We start from the raw sequence: 22,893 nt of genomic DNA, 5'->3' as shown, positions 1-22,893 counted from the left end.
TGGAACAGGAGTGTGAAGAACACTATTTACAGTTCTTTCGTAGGAAGTAAAGTTTTATTGAATATTCACAGTCAGCAGTTTGATTGTCAGAAAGTAAGGGAGTATGTGCTCAGGTTTCTCATGTAGTATAACATCCGAAATTAGGCTTTTTAATAAACAGAAACCTTTAGTTTGAGATTCTCTAGTCGGTCAGAGTAACTTTCTCTCATCTAGATGTTTATATATAGCTGGATTTCCTCTTAAACTTTCAAGGTTTTTTTGCCATAGGGTGCATGTGCTTGCTGAAGAAACAGATACAGAGGGAGACTGAGAACCCCCCTACCCTCCGGGGGATGGCCACACCATAATCCCTTCTCTAGTCTCTTCTCAGGATTTTGGGCACACACACACCCAACTTGATTTTCAAGCCACCGGGTCCAGGACTCGGAACTGCAGTCAATCATGTGGGAGTTCATGCCTTAATCACCATGCTACCTGCTGGCCCCAGTCTAAACAGTTATTTTAAAAACTGTTAAGAGTACAGATTTGCAGAATGTGTTTGAGGTATAGAGTGTCTTTATACTTTAAGCCAGTGCTTTTCAGGATGTGAGCCCTAGATGGCAATAACTAATAAGTTATCAGATAACTGGGCCCACTGTACCCTACTGGTTAAGGGAGCTAGGTCCCACATGACCAATCTTGGCACGCTCACAATCTCAGTCTCCTCCCTGTGGAGGAGAAAGGATTTCAGCCCCATTGGGGGCTGCTTTCTCCCTCCACCCCCTCTTTCTGGGAATACACTTGCCCCTTCACTATTGAAAAATAAAATGGGCCAGCAGGTGGCGTAGTCGTTACATAGCTGGACTCCCACATGGTCAACCGCTGTTCAAGTCCTGGACCCAGTGGCTTCAAAATCATGCTGGGCATATGTGCGTGCATGCCCAAGATCCCAGGAGAATGGAGAAGGGCGTTCTGTGACATGGCCATCCCCTGGGGAGTGATTTTTCACAGTCCTCACTGTCTCTGTATGTCTCTCTCCAGCAAACTCACATACCCAATGACAAAAACTTCTAATAAATAAAACAAAAAGGAAAATTTACTACAGAAACCTCAGGCTGGGGTTGGGTCTAACAATCTAGTTTAACAAGCTCTCCAGGTTTCTGATAATTCTGGTGCCTGCTAAAGTTTGAAAACCCAACTATGGCCTGGTGGATAAGGCAGCTGGATCCCATATGGCCAGCTGCATGGTTCAAGACTTGGACCTGGCACTTTGGAAATATGAGTGCCCATACGTGTGTTCCTGAAATCTCAGGGGTAGACATAGAGGAGAAGGGATTGTGGCATGACCATTCCCCGTGGGAGGGTATTTCCTCTACTCCACCCTCTCTTGTTTCTCTGTCTCTCCCTCTAGCAAAAAAAAAAAAAATTTCAGAAGTTAGAAATAGTTATGAAACTGTTATTTAAGGAGAACATTCTGGGTTATTTAGAATGTTCTGCTTTTACGTATTTTTTAATTTTTTAAAAGAATTCTTTTATTTAACTTTATTTATTTTAATTTGACCAGAGAGGGACACACACAGTAAGAGAGAGAAGAAAAATGAGAGAGCAAGTCACCAGGTTCAGGACTTGACCTGTGGTCAGCCATGTGGGAGTCCAGTCCCTTATTCTAAAGTTTTTTGGGGGGACCAGCAGTTAGCGTAATAGCTATGTCGCTGGACTCCCATGTAGTTGACCGCGGTTCGAGTCCCAGACCCGGTGGCTTAAAACTCACGCCGAGTGCGTGTGGGTAGGCCAGGCCGCAATCCCTTCTCCATTTTCCTCTAAGGATCTTGGGCACGCACGCATACACACCTGGTGTGAGTTTAAGTCACTGGATCTGGGACTTAAACCACTGTGGACTACATGAGAGTCCAGCAACATAGCCATTACTCCAACTGCTGGACCCAAATATGTGCAGCTTTTTACATGTCAGTCATACCTCAGTCAAGTGGCTCACCAGGTCGTTATCGCCTCTGCTTTCAAACAAGGAAGCTAGACTTTAGAGCAGTTAAATAGCTCGTCTAAGTTCACACAAGTAGTGAGCAGCAGAGTAAGAATCAAGTCTCTGAGCCTTCCAAGGATGGGTACCCAAAGCACCACCGTCACTGCCACTGTGCTGTTTTGATGGAACTAGTCTTCGTGTGTTTAATGACTTGTTTCTTTACAAGACAAGACTTGATATACTTTCTTTTTAAAGAATTATATATTTTTAATTTTATTTATTAATTTACTTATTTTATTTTGACCAGAGATAAACAGAGAGAGAAAGTGAGAAAGCAAGCTAGTAGGTTAAGGACTTGAACCATGCTCAGCCATGTGGGAGTGTCCAGCGCCCTAACCACCATGCCACTTGCTGGTCCCCAAAGAATTATTTTTATTTAACTTAAATTTATTTATTTGACCAGAGAGGGACAGAGTGAGTGAGTGAGAGAGAGAGAGAGAGAGAGAGAGAGGGAGGGAGGGAGGGGGAGAGGGAGAGGGAGGAAGTGAGAAAGCAAGCCACCAGGTCCAGGACTCGAACCTTGGTCAGCCATGTAGGAGTCCAGTGTCTGTAACCATAATACCACCTACTGGCCTCTTAGTACACTTTTTTTTTTTTTGAGAGGTTTTTGCTATAGGGCACGTGCACTCATCAGACAGAGAGAGAGAGAGACAGAAAGCGAGAAATCACCCCCCAGGGTGGATGGCCACGCCGCAATCCCTTCTCCTCCATTCTCCTCTCGGGATCTTGGGCAGTCATGCACACGTGCTCGGCGTGAGTTTTGAGGCACCGGGTTCAGGATGCAAACCGCAGTCAACTACATGGGAGTCCAGCAACAAAGCCATTACGCTAACTGCTGGTCCCTCGGTACACTTTTTTATGACAGAGAGAAATAGAAAGTGCTCCCAGTCAGATCTGATCACACTGCAACCCTTTTTACTCACTCTATCTCATGCAGATTTGGGGCACTCAGATATTGAATTATGTGTTTTTCTTTCTCGAAGAATTATTTTATTTTGTTTATTGCTTTTTTTTTTTTAAGAGATTTTGCCATAGGATATGTGCACTCAACAGAGAGACAGAAAGTGAGAAATCACCCCCCAGGAGGATGGCCATGCTACAGTCCCTTCTCCATTCTCCTCAGGATTTTGAGCACACATGCACATGTGCTCAGTGGGATTTTCAAGCCACTAGGTCCGGGACTTGAACTGCAGTATTGGCCGAGTGGGAGTCCATCAACAAAACCATGTGCACTCACCAGAGATAAAGAGGGAAAGCAAGGAAGCAAGGCATCAGGTCTGGGACATGAACCATGGCCAGCCATGTAGGAGTCCAGTTCCTTAACCACCATGCCTGCCACCTATTGGCCCGACCTATGTATTTTTCAAGTTGCCAGGACCAGGATCAGATTGTGGTTGATTATAAGGGATTCAGGTTCCTTGCACATAACACTTACCTGCTGAGCTATGGGGCTGACCCATGTACTTTTTGTTGACGCATATTTTTATTTGTTTTTTAGTTCTTCTACTTTCACCCCTCATCTTACCCCACAAACTTCTTTGAATCCATTTATTCTTTTTTTTTTTTTTTTGGGGAGAGATTTTCACTGTAGGGCGCGTGCGCTCGCCAGACAGACAGAGAGAGACATAGAGACAGAAAGCGAGAAATCACCCCCCAGGGGGGATGGTCACGCCGCAATCCCTTCTCCTCCATTCTCCTCTCGGGATCTTGGGCACGCACGCACACGCGCCCGGCGTGAGTTTTAAGCCACCGGGTCCGGGACACGAACCGCGGTCGACTACGTGGGAGTCCAGCGACATAGCCATTACGCTAACTGCTGGTTCCCATGAATCCATTTATTCTTATATCAGGAAACATTTTAGTGTCTCTAGTATAGAGGCTTCAGGTGAGGATGGAAGAGCAAACTCCCGTTAGAAGCAGCAGACTTTGGGTTTCCAAATCGACTTCACATAGCTTTGGTGCTTTCAGTGAGTCTGTCTGAAATGAGCACATTCATCTGAACTATTTGGTCTCATTACATAGGACTTTATTGTTATTTCCTTAAGCAAACTGGGAAATGTGTCTTTGTTTATCACAACAAAAATAAATACTTTTTTTCCTGACTCAGAAATTGAGAAGATTCAGAAAGGGGATTCAAAAAAGGACGATGAAGAGAATTACTTGGATTTATTTTCTCACAAGAACATGAAGCTGAAAGAGCGGGTGCTGATACCTGTGAAACAGTACCCCAAGGTAAGGCCAGTGTGCCTCTCAGGTGTGAGTGTCACTGGTTGTGATGAAGACTTCAGGGATTGTGATGCATCAGAACCTTAAGGCTGGCAAGTGTCTCTTGCTGTGCCTGCAGTACTGCATGTTTATGGCAGTTGGAACTCCTAAGTTCATAAGTTCATAAATAATAGCATAATAATAGCTAGGAAGGACATACAATTTTTTTTATTATTATTACCAAAATAAGTTAACTCATTCTCACATGTTTGTTCACGCTCCAAATTAAAAAAAAAAAAAAAAAAAAAGAACCCCAAAGAGTTGCTCAAAAGATGGAACTGACATCTAAGTAAAAGGAAATATAACAGAAATTACTAGCTGAATGAAGTTAATTGTATCTTAACTCAAAGTTTACTCTTAAGTAAATTATTTTCCTTCTCTCTTTCCTCTCTTAAGAAAGCAATTAGTTGTATTTAGTTTACCAAACTTGCTACCAAAGGGTGCCATCCTTTCCTGAAGAATGCTTGAGTACTAAGTGTTACATTGTATTATGGAAAGAGCACCGGACTACTTCAGAAAATCCAAATTCAGGTCTAAAAACTGCCATTTCTAGTTGCATAGTTTTTTTTGAGAGAGATATTTTTGCTATAGGGCACATGTGCTCACCAGAGAGACAGAGGGAGACAGAAAGCGAGAAATCACCCACAGGGTGGATGGTCACACCACAATTCCATCTCCTCTTGGGATTTTGGGCACGTACGCACACATACTCAGTGTGAGTTTCAAGCTGCCAGATCTGGGACTCTTACCACAGTCAGCCAAGTGGGAATCCAGTGACATAACCGTTACACCTTCTTCTGATCCCATAGTTGCATAATCTTAAATTACCCGGTTTAATCAGTACCTTACCCTCAGTGTAGCCTTTGATAAAATGGGAGTGGAAATACTCTACCTATTTTAAGGATTGTTGAAGATCAAAGGAAATAATATGTATGTGTGGAACTATTTTATAGGCACATGTGTAGTTGGAAATCTGTTCTTTTATTTCCTCTCAGTTCAATTTTGTGGGGAAGATTCTTGGACCACAAGGGAATACAATCAAAAGACTGCAGGAGGAGACTGGTGCAAAGATCTCTGTGTTGGGCAAAGGCTCAATGAGAGATAAAGCCAAGGTAAGAGCGCATTAGGCTGGAGGGCACTTCAGTGCCTCTGGTTTCCATTCAGTATGTATGGCTTATGAAAGCAAGATATTGCCTATTTATAGAATTGACTTTCTTAATTACTTTTGTTACGTTTTGTTTGTGTTTTGTTTTGTCTTGCCATAGAGCATTTGTGTTTACCAGAGAAAGGCAGAAATAGAGAGGGAGAAGGAAAGTGAGAATTAACCCCCAAGGGGGAATAGCCATGCCATAGCCCTTTCTCCTCCATTCTCCTCTTGGGATTTTGGGCACTCACACACGCACCTGATGTGATTTTCTAGCTGCGCTGCCAAGTCTAGGACTCGAATCATGGTTGGCCACGTGAGAATCCAGTGCCTTAACCTCCACATCATCTAGCCCCACAATGCAACTTTTTTACATTTCCATCAGATGTAAGAGACTATAGACCAAATTAATTTACTTGGTTGGCAACCCTGGAGAAGTCTAGTTGTGCCCTGGTTTTTATTTTCTTTAGTATCTTTGGCATTGGCAAACTTACCTGTGAAACTGGAAAGGGGGGCTGGTAAATGTCCTAACACTTACCAAGACTAAATGAAGATACTAAAATGTGAGCTGCAGACGCACAAAAAAGTGAGAACACTACGTTGTGAGTGCAGGTGAGTTTGAAGACCCGTTGCTTGGTTTTGTAGCCAGCTAGAATGTGAGACCTGCTAAAAGAACGTATTCCAAAGGCACCATGAATAATCCCGACAGCAGGACCTAATGCTTTCACTTTTTAACTTCCATGCTATAATCCCATACACTGCGTGCAAGTGCAGCTGTAAACTTCCTGCAGAAACAGAATAGTCTTGACCTTCTACAGTCATTTTAAATGAGGCATACTTGCTGTAGCCTAAAAACTGCCAGGTGACAAGCACCTGTAATCCCAGCCACTCGGGAGGCTGAAATAGGATCACAAGTTCAAGACTAGCCTGGGCAACTTAGTGAGACCCTCAATTAAAAAAATTCATTGAGCCAGCAGGTGACATGGTGGTTAAGACACTGGATCCCACATGGCCAATTGCACAGTTTGAGTCTCAGACTCAGCGGCCTGAAAAACACTGGGCACATGTGCGTGCATATATACCTATATATACACACACACACACACGTACATGCAAATGTTTCACAAATAGCTATTGTCCAAATACAGGCTAGAGTTAAGTTTCTTTCTTTTATACCTTCTCATAAGAGCTCAAATGAACACCCTAGGGATTTAAGGCAACAGTTAGCTGTTAGCAGACAGACCACAGTTTGAACAGGTCATAAAAATGACTATTCTCCAGGGCCTGTTTCACTTTCCTCTTAAATTGCGCTCTTTGTCTTCAACGCCATCTCTTTGGCCTATAGGTAAAGGTGCTGTTCTCCGTGTGATGTGATGGCTTTGTGCATTTGTCCACAGGAGGAGGAGCTGCGCAAAGGTGGAGACCCCAAGTATGCCCACCTGAACATGGACCTGCATGTGTTCATTGAAGTTTTTGGACCCCCTTGCGAGGCGTATGCGCTAATGGCCCATGCCATGGAGGAGGTCAAGAAGTTCCTCGTACCAGTAAGGAAATCTATACCCTGTGTGTATATAAATATAAATATATATAGTTATGTATACACACACACACACACACACACATATCTATATCCTCTATCTTATGAATGGGAAAAAGAGACTGAGATCTTACTGCTGTTGCAAAGGCAGGGTTTTTTGGGTTTTTTCTCTTTTTTTGGCTATAGGGCACATGTGCTCACTAGAGAGAGAGAGAGAAAGTGAGAAATCACCCTCTAGGGAGACGGCCTCTCCACGCTCCCTTCTCTCCAGATTTTGGGTGTGCACACACATGTGCTTACTTTGTTTTTTAAGCCGCTAGGTCTAGGATTCAAACCACATAGTCTCCCATGTGGGATCCAGTGCCTTAACCTCCATACCACTTGCTGACTCAAGACAGGTTTTTTTTTTTTTCCTAATTTTATTTTTCCTAATCCCTCTCGGGATCTTGGGCATGCATGCACATGCGCCCGGCATGAGTTTAAGCCACCGGGTTCGGGACGCAAACCGCGGTCGACTACGTGGGAGTCCAGCGACAGCCATTACGCTAACTGCTGGTCCCGAGTCGGGGGTTCTTAATAAGGTCTCTCCATAACTTGAAATTGTATACCACATGCTGCATTTGTGTTCACTCTTCTGAGGTGGTCCATTTCTTGTTCTTAAAGCACTGGGCCCACATGGCCACTCTGTCCCACTTGTCTAATGTGGAGGTTGTGACTTGGATCCACAGCGTCTCCACACTCCAATACCTGGGTAATGCCTGGGTAACAGTCTTCACTGAGCTAAGTATTTTGGTACTAGCTTGGAGCTAGGAAGCTGTGTTCGTAAAATGCCCAAGCTGGGTCCCTGTGCTGAAAGGATGTGTGCTTTGGATTGCAGAGTCTAAAGGCTGGCTGCAAGACCTGACGGCGTCCAGTGTCCATGCCTTACATTCTCACCTGGGCACGCTCAGGGACTTCTCTCCTGGAAGGAGCTCACTTATGGTGGAGTTTCATCTCTAAGAAGCATGACTCTTACAGGCTTTATTGTTGATGATAGTAAACAGATTCGTGTTCAGTTCCTTTCAGACTGTAGCTGAGGCCTGGTATGAGTTGGGACAGGTCATTTGTATTTCTACTGGGTCATGATCTTACTTTGCCTGAGTAGAAAATGGTCCTATTTTTGCCTTTTAGCAAGACCTGGTGGTTGTCAGAGTTAATGTAATACTGTCGAGCACTTAATTTCAAGGATGAATATGGAATTTTAGGAAGAACTTAGAATGCTTTTCAAGGAGAGTTGAGTAAAGGTCATGTTTTCATCACTAAAACTAAGAGGAAGTGAGGTAAAGTCTTCAGCTTTCTTGAGTGTCAACTGAGAGTTGAATCTACATGTGGTGTCGGAGAACGTGTCTAGAGCACAGCGTGGGCAGCGAGGACCCGTGGTGCTGGCCTCCAGGGACCCGGCTGTCTCACGTGTCTCAGCTGCTTTGCCTCCAAGTACCTTGCCTTTATTAGAATGTGTGACCTGAAAGAGCCGATTGCAAATGCCCTAAAGACAGACTCCCAGCTGGTCGACTTTTCCTTGAGGGGCTTCTGTTTGCTCTTGTCCAGGCATTCTGTGGAAGCCTCCCAAGCTGCCCAGTTTCCGAGTGGCCACAGAGGGGATGCCCATCTTCTCCCTGTCATCAGTCTCCATCATATTGCTCAGAAGGGGTGGGTTTATGAGCTTCCACATGAGTGAATCTGAAAAAGACACCTGACAAGGAGAGCTGGCTTTCCTCAGCATTGACTAGCAGTTGGAGGGACCTGAGCAACGGGCCGGCACTGGGGGCTTGATTCTCCACTGCAGGTCCCGGGATGCAGGGAGGCAGGAGTAGGTGAAGGTGGAGATTGGAAGGGCATGTTGCTGCATCACGAGAGCCTTCATTCTGGAGCTGTCTCTGCCTGGTAGGTGGAGATGTCTGCGGTGTTAAGACTGCCCCGCTCCCAGCAGGATATGGGGAGAAAGACGTGCAAGTGACTTTTGACTCAATTCTTTCCTCTTGTGAAGAAAGAAGTAAGTCTATTCTTGCTGTCATGACTTAGAGACCCCCGTGGTCCCCTTAGAACTGTAACTGTAACAGGGAGACTGAGGTACAGTGGCAAGCGCCCTGGGCTGGGAGCTCTGTCCGCGTAATCTTGGACAAATCAGCATCTCCCTTTCCCAAGCCTCGGGTGCCTTACTCATCACGGGCGTTGGTTAAATGTCTGGTGGAGCCTAACGCTGTGCATGGGTACAACGTTACAGAAGTGGCTCCTGAAGAGCCTGCAGTTCACTGAGAAAGACAAAATATTCTAAAATGATACATAAGTGCCTGGGTAGAGAGTATTATATGGTGCTTTGGGAAAGGGTGTGAGAGTGGCATCGAGAAGGTTTTTCAAGAGAGATGCTGTTTGAGGTACGCTTGTAAGGGCACACGTTAGTCTCTGAGGTGGGCAGAAAAGGCAGGATAGCCTATTGATTCAAAGCCTGGATTTTGGAGACGAGTAATTCTGAATTCACGTCTGGTGCCTGCTGTTGATTAGCTTGGTGTCAGTCGATGTCTACTACCTGAATCTATTTCCCAACCATAAAGTGGGGAGATGCACCTGCTTAAATTAGAGCCACTTTGAAGATTAAACTGACTCGTTACAGAGCGCCCAGTACATAGAGCTGTATTAATGGCAGTGGTGTTTATTCCAGAAAGGAAACTAGCGGCAAAGAATGGATGCCAGGCTCTGAACTCCACATCGTTCAGCATGGCTTGAGGAGAGGGTTTGTATAGAGAGAGGATGGAAGTTAGACAGGGACCACATGTGACACGCTCCAGCTGACTTAGGGAGAGGTCTGCTGTCTGGACTTCCCTTCAAGAGGTGGCAGGTAGGGTGCCTTTTTGACTCAGAGAACAAATGACCTAAGATTTCATCTGGGCCCTCAGAGTTGTTTTCTGCACATGTGGGCCAGATGGCTTCTCAGTAGAAAGTGGAACCGTGCACAGAACTCCTTGTTACCTTTCGTTCCCAGGATATGATGGATGATATCTGCCAGGAGCAATTTCTAGAGCTGTCCTACTTGAATGGAGTGCCTGAGCCCTCTCGTGGGCGCGGGGTGCCAGTGAGAGGCCGGGGAACGGCACCTCCCCCCCCACCTGTTCCCAGGTAAAAATAATGGAGCCAGCTAGAAACAGGATGGGCATGTGGCTGCGGGTACCGTCTCTCTCTCACTGGTGCTCTCATCGCCAGCATAGATGGGATCTCAGATTGGCACACTGCGTCAGGAATGGAATTCTGGATCTGAGATACTTTGGCCATAGCCAGTTGCTGTAGTCCTGCTGAAAATTTAAGTCTTTTAATTTTGGACTGTCCAACATTTTTTAGTGGTTTTCCTTTAGAATTTTAGCTTTTGTGCCCAACCTTTACAGAGTGTTCAGATTTGCATACCTACCCCATGGTAGTGCATCGAGGCTCTGGTTCACTATGGGAACCCAAGGGGTTTTCTGGCATGGTGCTTATTTATTTCTAGTTTGCTAGAGGGTGCTTGCACTTGCCAGAGAGAAAGAGGGAAGATGAGAAACCAGCACCAGGGGAGATGGTTACACCTCAGTCCCTTCTCCTTTCGCCTTTCTGGAGTTGTGGCATGAGGTCTGGAACTGAGCTGCACAGTCAGCCGTGTGAGATCCTGCCTCCTTAACTACCACGCCACTGGCTGGCCCCTCTGCTTCAATAGCAGTCTAGTTAGGGCGTTGTAAAACCTGTCCAGGTCAAGAATTTGCTAACATGTTTATATGAAAGTGAACTATTCATAAAGAGCTCCATTTAAGGTCAACCTTTCTTTTTGCAGAGGCCGTGGTGTTGGACCACCTCGTGGGGCTTTGGTGCGTGGCACACCAGTGAGAGGCGCCATCACCAGAGGTGCCACCGTTACTCGAGGAGTGCCACCCCCACCCACCGTGCGAGGCGCCCCTACACCAAGAGCACGGACAGCAGGCATCCAGAGAATACCTCTGCCTCCACCCCCTGCACCGGAAACATATGAAGAATATGTAAGAAACCCAACTCTGTGCTGTTGACTGGCACCCAGGAGGTTGCCAACGGAAGCTGAATGACAGGGCCTTGGCCTGGTGACAGGGACAGCCTGTGACAAGAGGCTGCCCTCTCCTCTTACAGTGAATTTGAATTATAAGAAGATATTTTCACTTTAGGCACAGCTCACGCGTGTGTAGGTTAAATGGGAAGTAAGCCATGCCACGCGTGCCGTAGCGTCCTGCAGTATTTTACTGAGGCATGGCCACGGCTGCGTCTGCTCCCTCGAAGGCCTCGTTTCGTACTTTACTTCCTTCCACACTTGTCCCGTGGCATACCGCGTTTGTTTGTTCATAACTCTCAGCACGGGAGGTATTAACATTCTGGAGAGCTCAGAAGCTAGCCACCCCTCCATAGGATGCCACTGCCTTCCCTACTCTCTGTGACCCTGACCTTCTGTCTCACTGTGTTTGTCCTAGGGCTATGACGATACATACGCAGAGCAAAGTTACGAAGGCTACGAAGGCTATTACAGCCAGAGCCAAGGGTGAGTCAGGCAGTAGGTACCTTCCCACGACCTGGGGAGGACTGAGGGGCTGGAGAAACCGAGAGGCACGGGCGGCATACCCTAGGCTCAGAGCGGCTGCCTCCGGAGGGTCCCTTGGCTCTGTCGACATTGCAGGGCACATGCCTGGATCTGCAAACTTGGATAACTACGACCAAAAGTATTTAGGATCTGAAAATAGCAGATGGAAAAGTCCTGAACTGTGACTACGTGGATTTGTTATATCTCAGCCACATTAAAGTTGCATAAAAATTTAAGAGGAAACTAGAATCTTGGTATAATAATTTAGGTTGTTTTCTGCATTTCTCTTAAAAATCTTCTCTTTTGTATAGGTGTATCTTAGCTTTGATTAAGAGTATCGTAATTCTAGGGACAGAAACTGTTCTCTAGTGAGCCCTGTGATCACATCTATGTACACTGATGAAGGGGGTCTTTTTTGTCTTTAGATTTTTTTTTGTTCCTGTTTTTGCATTTTAGAGCGATTTTTGCTATAGGGCACATGGGCTTGCCAGAGAGACAGAAAGTGAGAAATCACTCCCTCGGGGAGATGGCCACACTGCAGTCCCTTGTCCTCCATTCTCCTCTCAGGACCTTGGATACATATGCGCACGCGCCCAGCGTGAGTTTTAAGCCACCCGGTCCAGGACTTGAACTGCGGTAGACCATGTGGGAGTCCAGTGACTCTTTCGCCATTTGCTGGTCCTAAAGGAGCCGTTTAGGATCATGCTTTCCCACTTTAAATTGTGTAGTTAGCTTAATTATTTTCATGAGTTCATAGTTATAATACACAGTGTGGACATACTTTAGCAGCATATTTCCTGCATTCTGCCCACTTTGTAAAATAACTGAGATATGGCAATATTTGAGAGAGGGGAAACTGAATCATAATTGTTCTGTGGGTCTCTAATGCTTGTCTTTGACTTTCAGGGACTCAGAATATTATGACTATGGACACGGGGAGGTTCAAGACTCTTACGAAGCTTATGGTATGTCTTTATTTCTGGGATGGGACAGAATGTGCAAGTAAGTGCCTGGGAGAACACTGGCAGCGTGGTTCCTCAGAGGTGGTCACATAGCTTCGGAGAAGTCTTCAGAAGGCCAGGCTGTGGGTAGATGTGACAGTATAAGTCCTGCTCTTACTACATGTTGTGATATGTGATAGAAAGAGGAACTACTAGGACCAGCAGTTGGCCTAATGGTTATGTTGCTGGACTCCCATGTAGTCGATCGCGGTTTGAGTCCTGGACTCAGCTGCTTAAACTCATGCCGGGTATGTGTGTGCGCGTGCCCAAGATCCCAAGAAGAGAAAAGTGAGATGGTGCGTTACTCTTGGAAGGCCAAGTACATGACTTAACAGAGTGCTCTGGTCAGAACAGCAGGCTTTAACGCGGATACTGATTTTCTTTTACTTTAGGCAGAGGGGTGGCTGGACCTGTGCTGTTTCTGGGCCCGTGCTGCTGATAGCCAGGCCATACTGGTAGATAAAAAGAATTTAATCATGTTCGACCCTACTTTTATGCTGTACCTCAGGTCCGGGATTTGAATCATGATCAGCCATGTGGGAGTGTCCAGCACCTTAACTGCCACGCCACCTGCTGGTCCCTGTACCTCATTTAAAAAAAGAAAAATTGGGTCTCTTTGAAAAAAAATCTCAATGTAGAGGAAATGTCTGCTGAAGGGGACCAGTCAGCAAGCAGCTAGCCAGAACAGGCTAGGGAAAGGTTTGATGCCATTCCCAGTCAGATGAGCAGCTACAGGGGCTGAGCCAGTTCAGGACAATACTGGCACCAAGCTCGGGGACATCTCAGTTCAGTCCTCGGTCCCAAGAGAGGTATAGAGATGGGAACAGCAGTAGGACCAAGCCACCTTCCCCGAAATTTGGTTGAAAACACATCGCTCAAGTTTGCCCTCAAGAGCCAATTATGGCCACATGTTAATGGGCCCCAGAGGGAATTCCATGTGGCAGTGGATGCAGAGCTGCCTTTAAATGTGTAGTATTTCCAACATACCTGAAGGACTTTCAGAAGAATCCTTGGAAGGGGCTCAGCAGTTGACAGTTCATCTTTTTGTTTGTTTGTTTTGTTTTTTGAGAGATTTTTGCTTTAGGGCGTGTGTTCTTGCCTGGGGGAGAGAGAGATGATGAGAGAGGAGTGAGAAATCACCCCCCAGGGTGGTGGTGGCCACACCACAATCCCTCGTCCATTCTTTTCCCCGGATCACAAGCATGTACGAATATGATTCCCAAGCCACCAGGTTCAGGACTCAAAAGTATGGTCAGCCATGTGGGGCCCTGACAGTCCGTCTTGAGGTGCCGGTTTACGTCTCATCTCCTTCACCCCTACTTGAAAGAGAAAACCTTTTAGTACCTCCCACAGACAGACCAGCTGAGCTTAACTCCTCAGTAAGTACGCATTAGCCAGTCAGCTGCTTGCCTAGAGAAGCAGTCTTACCGTTTTAGCTAAGTGGCACTGGACAGTCGCTGTCAGTGACTGTGCCGCTGTTTAGAAGGGCAGTAGGATCCCTTCCTTCCGTGAGACAGTACAGTGGAGCCTCTGTGTGCGTTCGACCAAATTGCATTTCTGTTTTGCCGGAGGAAAGACTGAACTAAAAAATGCAGGCTGCTCCGTGTGCTCCTGGTGTGATGTTGCCATGGTCAATCCGTTCTAACCTCTACCTTCACAAACAGAACTAGAAAAATAAACTGTCTGGTTGGTACACAAGAGCCACTTGGAAAGGGACAGGCGTGTGTCTCGCACAGGTTACACAGAGCTCTCTGTGGCTTAGATGCCGTGGGGGTTGGAGAGGAGGGATGTGGGGACACAGGCATCTGGAGAAATACCTGAGGCATGACTTGACGGAGAAGTGGGGATGAGTGGGAAGAGGAAGCTTCAACACGACTAGTTTTCCTAAGAGGCCAGCTCTAGAAGTAAGTGCTCCTCTTCAGGCTTCTGCCTGTATAGAGGAGAGCCCTTGGAGGGTGTGGACCGTGGCTTCCCTGGACTGCCGACCTGAGAAGGGAGCTGAGGAGCTCTGAGCAGTGCTGAGCACGTGGCATGTGCTTGCACCTCCCGCCACCAGAGCAGTGAGAAGCAGCTCTGCTGGTGGAGGGCCTTGTGACTGTGGGCCTTGCTGGCCGTCTGCCCGGGAGCCAGAGGGTACTCTCCGCCGGCAACCCTGACTTGCCTTATAGGAAAGGGGGCTGCCTGCTTCCAAGCTGAAAGACTTCTGAGGTTTTGGCTTTTTACCTGGGGCTGTTCACCAGGTCACTTTAAGAACAGGAAGGACTGTGGCCGACTCACCGAGATGAGTGACGTCCTCGCCATCTCGAGCAGGCAGTAGGTGTTTCCAGGCTTGGGGGCTGCACCGTGCTGCCTGTAGAGAACCTTGGGCTAGAGACTACTCCAGAGTAAATGCCAGCCTTTTTGGAGTTGTTTCCATCTCTCCTTCCAATCCAAGCTCGGGCTTATTGTCCAGGCCACTTGGCAGAGCCAAGCAGAGCGGCGAGCTACCACTCTGGGGCTGTCGAGACCCAGAAGAAGAGCAGTGCTCTTGGTGACCATAATCACCTCCGGACTTAGCCGTCCTCTGACCGCAGTGCCGTTGGCGCGTAGTTTACAAGCTGTCTCTGCTTTCCCCACAGGCCAAGACGACTGGAATGGGACCAGGCCATCGCTGAAGGCCCCTCCAGCTAGGCCAGTGAAGGGAGCGTACAGAGAGCACCCCTATGGACGTTATTAAAAACAGACATGAGGGGAAATATCAGTTATGAGCAAAGTTGTTACTGATTTCTTGTATCTCCCAGGATTCCTGTTGCTTTACCCACAACAGACAAGTAATTGTCTAAGTGTTTTTCTTCGTGGTCCCCTTCTCCTCCCACCTTACTCCATTCTTAACTCTGCATTCTGGCTTCTGTATGTAGTATTTTAAAATGAGTTAAAAATAGATTTAGGAATATTGAATTAATTTTTTAAGTGTGTAGATGCTTTTTTCTTTGTTGTTTAAATATAAACAGAAGTGTACCTTTTATAATAAAAAAGTTGAGTAAAAAAAAAAAAACCACAAACCTGTTAGTTTCAAAAGTGACATTGCTTGCTTAAAGGTTCTGAAGTAAAGGCTTGTTAACTTTCTCTTAGTTTTGATTTGAGGCATCCCGTAAAGTTGTAGTTGCAGAATCCCAAACTAGGCTACATTTCAAAATTCAGGGCTGTGTAAGAGTTAAAATCACAAACGTTAACGGCAGTAGGTGCCTCCGTGTAAAAGTGAGCTCAGACGTCTCTAAAACGTTTCCTTTAAAAGCACATGGCGGTTGACTCTTAAGGTTAAATTTTAACATGAAAGATCCTCATGAATTAAATAGTTGATGCAATTTTTAACGTAATTGATTTAAAAAACAACAACAAAATTAGGTTTGTAAAACTGGCTTTTTCATTACGTGGGTTTTGAAATCTAGCCCCAGCCATACAGTGTTGAGAGATACTTAGATGGGGTGGGGGGCAGTAGGTTTGGAGAGGCTGGTTGGGGGAGGGGCTGGCCACCTAAATTCAATTCGATGCAGAGCTTTTTAGCCACAGTCTTTCATACTAGTATAATACTTGGAATGGCAGTATTTAAAAAGGCAAAGTATTCTGTCCATCTGAGATTTTGCACTCCATGATAAGCTCACTTGGACACTGGGGCCAAAAGCAGATGATTTTCCTAAGTTGGCAGTTGTCAACCTCGAACCGTTCCCGGAGCAGTCAGTCAAGTATGTCTCAACACTAGCATGATATAAAAAGGGACGCTGCAGCTGGATGAAAAGGCATCAAAATCCACTCTGTGCATAAGTTAAAGTCCTCACTGGATTTGTACTGTCCTCCCATTCTGTTCTCGGAAGATTAAATGCTACATGTGTAAGTCTGCCTAAATAGGTAGCTTAAACTTATGTCAAAATGTCTGCAGCAGTTTGTCAATAAAGTTTAGTCCTTTTTTAATCAAAGTAAATGTGATGAATTGTCATTTTTTTTTTGGGTGGACAATAAAATAGTTTTCTTTTTTAAATAAACTTAAATTAACTCTAAAGTTAATGGGCTTGTTAAAAGTTGGAGACATTCTTAAAAGTGGTGGGGGGGATTTTATTTTAAGTTTACCAAACAAAAAGTTTATCGAGTTGTTAAGTTTTAGTTTAAAAATAAACAAAGCTTTTTCACCCCCTGGAAGTTGTTGAAAGCAGTTGTGTCCAATCTTACCCAAATTTCTGATTTCTGGAGAGGAAAAACCAATTGAGCTGAAATTTGGTTTGGGTTCCATACATAGGTCTCACGACCTAAAGTGCCAGCCACCCTAGTTTACAGCTCGTGGAGAGCCCCTTGGTGGCCCTACAGCATGACACTAAGTAATCTCTGTGGGCCAGAAAGAGATGTAGCACCTGCCTTTAGAAATTGCCACTCAGCACACCCTGGCTGCCCTTAAAAAAGAATTTCTCTTCAGTCCCCAAAATGCTGTCCCCGGAGCTGGGCTGGGGCAGAATCTGGCGTGGTAGGCTGGCTCTAAACTCTCCTAAGAGAGTAAGAGCGGAAGCCGTGGAATTGGCTCGTTTCCATTCTGCTCATTCTCAGCGTTCTCACACCTTCCCTAAGAGAGCCACCTAAACTGCTCGGGGGTGAAAAATCCTCTTGTATGAAGTGCCAAGCTGCCTGCAGCAGTGCATGATGGACATTTTTTTTCTTTTTAAAACACACCAACAAAAAAATGTATTTGTAGATTGTGATAAAATGTAAATAACTGAATTTTCAACCATGGTTTGAAGTCAGCTTTCAGGGCTTATGTCTTGTTTTGATGAAAAGAGATCACTCTATACCCCCTTTTTAAAGGAAAATTATCGCAAGAGAATCAGGATGTGTAAAGCTAACATGCATCGCAAAAAACCAAAGGTAACCTAAATGTCTGATTTTAATAGCACATATTTCTCTTTTACATAAACTGTGACAGCAACTTGCATAAACAATTCTTTAGCTGTTAATTTTAATGTTAAAACTTTGCAAAACGTGTTTAATAAAAAATAGCTGTAAAAAGAAAACCATATGCTGCCGCATAAATTAGCCATAACTCTTAATAATCCTGCCCGTCATGGTGAACTGTACTGTAACCTGGGCACAAAGTCTGACATCTTAAATGCCACCTTGTAAAAGTTCCATGACTGTAGATTAGACCCTGCTGCACCCCGAAGTAAAGCTTTCTGCTCAGCTGTTTTAAAATGTACAAGGATGAGCCCCTGTAGGTCCCCATATTGATATTCACGATGAAATGTTACTTAAACTTTCTTAAAAGTTGCATGTTTCTCTCCTGTAATGTGTAAGCTGCATGCAGGATTCTATCTTTTGTTTTATGTGTCTTTAAAACTTCCTCTTCAAAAGACTGATCTCTTATTTCTCCATTTTCAGGTGTTTGAAAACGGAGGCATTTCCTGGAATAGACTGGGTAGTGAAGACCCATGTCAGGTATGTCAAGGCGGCCTTCTGTTGAGGCCACTGGGCCTTTTGTCCTCGCTACAGAACCGCACTGGAAGGCGGTCCCGCCACTTTTACCGTGTTTACAACAGGACTTTGTTTCCATGTCGGTTTACATCTCTGTGTTGAACTTATTTTGTGGTAAGACCAGAGAGAGTCGATTTATGTCTATGGAATCTCACTCTCTTTTTCCTGTTAGTAACCTGATGAGGCAGTGTTTCATTTAGAGGTGGCTGGCTGCAGGCAACAAAGCAGCTAACGTACAAGGGGCTTTGTTAGGAAAACATGGCGATCTCACATTCGTGAGGACTGCAAGATCTGGCTCGGAAAGTGTAAAGGCTGCGGAGAAGTGGGTCAGCAGTGGTAGGCCGTAGGGATGGGTGTGCAGTCGGGACTGGCTGCTTGGGCGTTGCTGCTGGAATAAACAAACTAGTTATGTTTGTTTGTTTGTTTGTTTTCCTTCTCCTGCTCAAGATGCTCTGTCTCCAGCGAGTGCATGCTCTTTATACCAAATGTTTAGGGGGGGGAAAGTAATGTTATTTTGGTGCAAAAAGATGTTAGACTCTGGGACCAGCAGTTAGCGTAATGGCTATGTTGCTGGACTCCCATGTAGTCAACCGCGGTTCGTGTCCCGGACCCGATGGCTTAAAACTCACGCCGGGTGCGTGTGCGTGTGTGCCCAAGATCCCAGGAGGAGAATGGAGAAGGGATTGCGGCATGGCCATCCCCCCTGGGGGGTGATTTCTCGCTTTCTGTCTCTCTGTCTCTCTCTGTCTGTTTGGCGAGCGCACACCCCCTATAGTGAAAACCTCTCAAAAAAAGATGTTGGACTCTGTGCAGATTTTTTTGTGATATGCATCTTCCACGATCTTTTCATTATTAGCTCTGCTGTCGTGGGTGTGCGCTCACCATAGAGAGAGGGAAAGCGAGAAGTCACTCCCCATTGGGAGTGGTCTTGCTACAGTCCCTTCTCCATTCTCCTCTCAGGAGTTTGGGCATGCACGCAGACATACCTGGTGTGTTTTTTTAAGCCGCTGCGTCCGGGACTTGAACAGCAGAGTCAGCCATATGGGATCCAGCTGCCTCAACTACCGTGCTAGCTGGCTGGCCCTCTATCATCTTTTTGAAGGCCCCACATTTATAAGGCCAACCAGTTCAGTGCTGTATACATGGTCAATTTTGGTGTTCTTTTCCTAATGTTTAACTCCTTGCTCTGTGTAACTGGGGGCTTTGACAAGGTGAGTTTTCCTGTCATTTGCAGCCGTCAAAGAACTGACTGATTTTCCCCTCTGCCTAAGTGAGTTACCAGGCTTAGGGTGACACTGAGGAGCAAGGCTCTGACTAGGTGAGCCAAAGGCACATGTAGCCAATGACACGTTTGGCTTCTCAGAGCTTATTTCTTCCAAACCTCTTGAGATGTGGAGGCTTTTAGGAGGGCCATGTGTACCGAGCATGGTCTGAGCACCAAGGAAGGCCTAAGGTTTTATACTAGACTCAGGAAGGACTAGGACACTTAGGAGGCAATCCCTGAATGTAGTAGAGAATTTAGTCGCCTTCCCACCATAGTGTCAAGAGCAGAGAGGAGGTAGATATTTGAGGAAAGCTGTTAGGTTTGGATGGTCGTTTCTCTGTGGAAAGGCAGGTTTTGCTCACAGACCCAGCATGTAGATGGCTGCCTGTCCTGGCTGTGAAGCTTAGTCGATCGCGGTGTTTTCTGTAGGTTCCAGTCACTCACCACAGAGGAACTTGATTGGGACTGCAAACAGCAGAGTGGTTACGTCACTAGTATCCAATGTAGTCAGCTATAGTTCAAGCCCAGACCCAGTGGCTTAAAACTCACGCTGGGCACTTAAGCGTGCATGCCCAGGATCCCAAGAGGAGAATGGAGAAGGGATTGTGGCATGGCCATCCCCCTTGGGGGGGTCATTCTTGCCATCTCTCTCTCTCTCTCTCTCTCTCTCTCTCTCTCTCGTGAGCAGATGACCCCTATAGCAAAAAATCTCTCCCTTAAAAAAGAAAAAAGAAACAAACTTTCATTACAGTTCTGGAGCCAAGCAAGAATGAGTACTCATGCCAATCCACCTTATTTTAGCCTTTGTCACCTTAGACAAAACAACCCTGTAACCCCTCCCCATGCCTCATTTCTTTATCATCAAGTGAAGCCGATGATAATAGCGAGCATCACTGTGTGCATCATAATATCCTAAGCAGTTAGTAAGAGTCATCTCATAGCTTCCTCTACTTTTTGCTTTTCTAGTTTAGCTAAATTTACATAATGTAAAATTTACCATTGTGGGACCCAACTGGTGGCATGGTGGTTGAGACCCTGGCCTTCTACTTGGCTGACTGTGGTTTGAGTCCCAGACCTAGTGTCCTGCTTTCTCACTTTCCCTCTCTTTCTACTCAAATTAAAAAATAATAATTAAATACATTTTAATTTTAACCATTTAAAAATGTACAGTTGGGACCAGCAGTTGGCTTAATGGCTATGTCACTGGACTTCCGTGTAGTTGACCACGGTTCAAGTCCTGGACCTGGTGGCTTAAACTTATGCCGGATACATGTGCGTGTGTGCCCAAGATCCTGAGAAGAGAATGGAGGAGAAAGGATTGCGGCATGACCATCCCCCCTGGGGGGTGATTTCTCGCTTTCTGTCTCTCTGTCTCTCTCTGTCTGGCGAGCTTATGTGCCCTATAGCAAAAACCTCTCAAAAAAAATGTACAATTGAGTTGTTTTTGGTATATTCACAATACTGTGTGGTCATCACCAGTTTAATTCCAGGACATTTATTTCTTTATGTTTTTAATTTGACCAGAGAGAGAAAGTAAGGAAGCAAGCTGCCAGGTCTGGGCCTCCAGCTGCGGTCAGCCAGAGTCTAGAGCCTCAACTACCATGCCATCCACTGGCCCCGTTTCCAGAACAGTTTGATCCCAAGTAGAAATTCTGTGGTGGTTAGCAGTGACTCCCAGCCCCCTCTCCGCAGCCCCTGGCAGCCATTAAGCGTGCTTTCTCTAAGAATTTGCCTGTTCTGTTCTGGCCTTTCATGTAAGTGGGATCATGTGATGGGCCTTTTGTGATTGGCTGCTGCTGCTTTGCATGTTTTCAAGGTTCACGTTACAGCACGTCTCAGCGCTTCATACCTAGTGATAGAAAGGGAGCTTTACTTCCAAAAGCAGTGCGTTCATTTGATAAGCTTGAAGTAGTAGCAGTTTTCTCTCATTTTCTTTAAAAAATTATTTATTGAGACCAGCAGATGGTGTCATGGTTATTATATCACTGGACTCCCACATAGTCAACCGTGGTTCAAGTCCCGGACCTGGTGGCGTAACACTCACAGTGGGCACATGTGCGTGCGGGCCCAGAATCCTGAGAGAATGAAGAAGGGATTGCGGTGCAGCAGTCACCTTGGGGGGTGATTTCTTTGGTTACATTGCTAGACTCCCACATGGCTGACCACTGTTCAAGCCCCATACCCGGAAGCTTAAAACTCATGCTGGACATAATGTACCCAAAATTCCACCAGGAGAATGGAGGAGAAGGGATCACAGCATGCCCATCCTTCCACGGGGTGATTTCTTGCTTTCTTTCTGTCTCTCTGTGGTGAACGCACACACCCTATAGCAAAAATCTCTCCAAAAACTAAAAATAATTTAATTTTGTTTTTTTTGTTTGTTTGCCTTAGGCCACGTACCTTTGTCAGAGAGAGAGAGAGGCAGAAACAGTGAGAGGGAAAGTGAGAGAAATCACTCCCCGGAGGATGGCCAACCTATAGTCCCTTCTCTGTTCTCCTTCTGGAACCTTGGGTACACATACACACATGCCCGCTGTCAGCCTGTGGGAGTCCAGCGACATAGCCACGACATCATCTGGCCACTACTATTATTATTGTATTCAACTTGTTACAGGGCACATGTGCTCACCAGAGAGAGAGGGAGGGAAAGTGAGAGAGCAAGCCACCAAGAGTCCGGGACTTGAACCATGGCCAGCCATGTGGGAGTCCAACACCTTAACCACCATGCCACCTACTGGCCCCAAGTTTTCTCTAAATTTTGGCTGAAACCTCCACCCAGTAACTTACGCTGGCCGACTTTGGACCCCTGAAGCAATATCCTTACTAGTATATGAAGATTGTTTTAATTCTTTTTTTGCATCCTCAATTTTTTTAGTCTCTGGTTAGCTCCTGTTCATGCGGATTAAGGGTATACTGGGACTTTAAAGCAGTCGCGTCTCTTTGGTAGATGCTTTAACCGTCTCGGTAGCAAAGACATCTGGGGTTTTAGGATTTTTTGGCCAGCAGCTTTATTGAGAGATAATTCATAGGCCATACTATTCACCCTCTCAGAGTGTGCAGTTGTAGTCCGTACACAGGTTTGTACAGTCATTGCCACAGTTAGTTTTCGAACCTTTTTACCTCCCTCAAAACAAACGTCCTTGGCCTCTCTCCTCCCAATCCACTTATTCCCTCTAGCCCTGGGCAACCGCATTGTGCCTCTCTAGATTGCTGCTCTAGATTGCACATAAATGGTGACTGGGTTCTTTGGCTTGCTGTGTCGGATCTTCAGGGTCCTTTCATGTCGTAGTAGCACATGTCAGTACTTTGTACTACCAAAGGCTATCACGTTGATGCGTGTACCACATTTTATTTTCCCATTCATGATTGATGGACGTGAGCTGTTTTACCTTTTTTAATACATTTTTGCCATTGGGTGTGTGTGTGCTAGCCAGAGAGAGACAGTGAGAAGGAAAATGAGAAATCACCTCCCCCTAGGGGGATTACACACTGCAGTTCTTTCTCCCCCATTCTTCTCTTGGGATTTTGGCATCCACACACACACACACCCAACCAATTTCAAGCTACCA

At 45.8% G+C, this 22,893-nt stretch overlaps 1 protein-coding gene across 1 annotated transcript in view; it reads left to right on the top strand.

The window, feature by feature from the left end:
- The window catches only part of KHDRBS1 (KH RNA binding domain containing, signal transduction associated 1), a gene marked incomplete at its 5' end in the record, with an annotated part of 30,675 nt that extends 14,147 nt beyond the window's left edge, over positions 1 to 16,528 (top strand). The window contains 8 exon segments of the mRNA XM_006158121.3: positions 4,128 to 4,252; positions 5,281 to 5,397; positions 6,827 to 6,973; positions 9,986 to 10,119; positions 10,802 to 11,003; positions 11,463 to 11,530; positions 12,476 to 12,534; positions 15,189 to 16,528. Of these exon segments, the coding sequence (XP_006158183.2) occupies positions 4,128 to 4,252; positions 5,281 to 5,397; positions 6,827 to 6,973; positions 9,986 to 10,119; positions 10,802 to 11,003; positions 11,463 to 11,530; positions 12,476 to 12,534; positions 15,189 to 15,286 (950 nt within the window).
- Between the last annotated feature and the right edge of the window lie 6,365 nt (positions 16,529 to 22,893).

The sequence above is a fragment of the Tupaia chinensis genome, unplaced genomic scaffold, assembly GCF_000334495.1.
Source record: "Tupaia chinensis unplaced genomic scaffold, TupChi_1.0 Scaffold000573_1, whole genome shotgun sequence".
Taxonomy (NCBI): Eukaryota; Metazoa; Chordata; class Mammalia; order Scandentia; family Tupaiidae; genus Tupaia; species Tupaia belangeri.
Note: the sequence above shows the minus strand (reverse complement) of the source record. Positions and strands in the feature narration are given on the sequence as shown.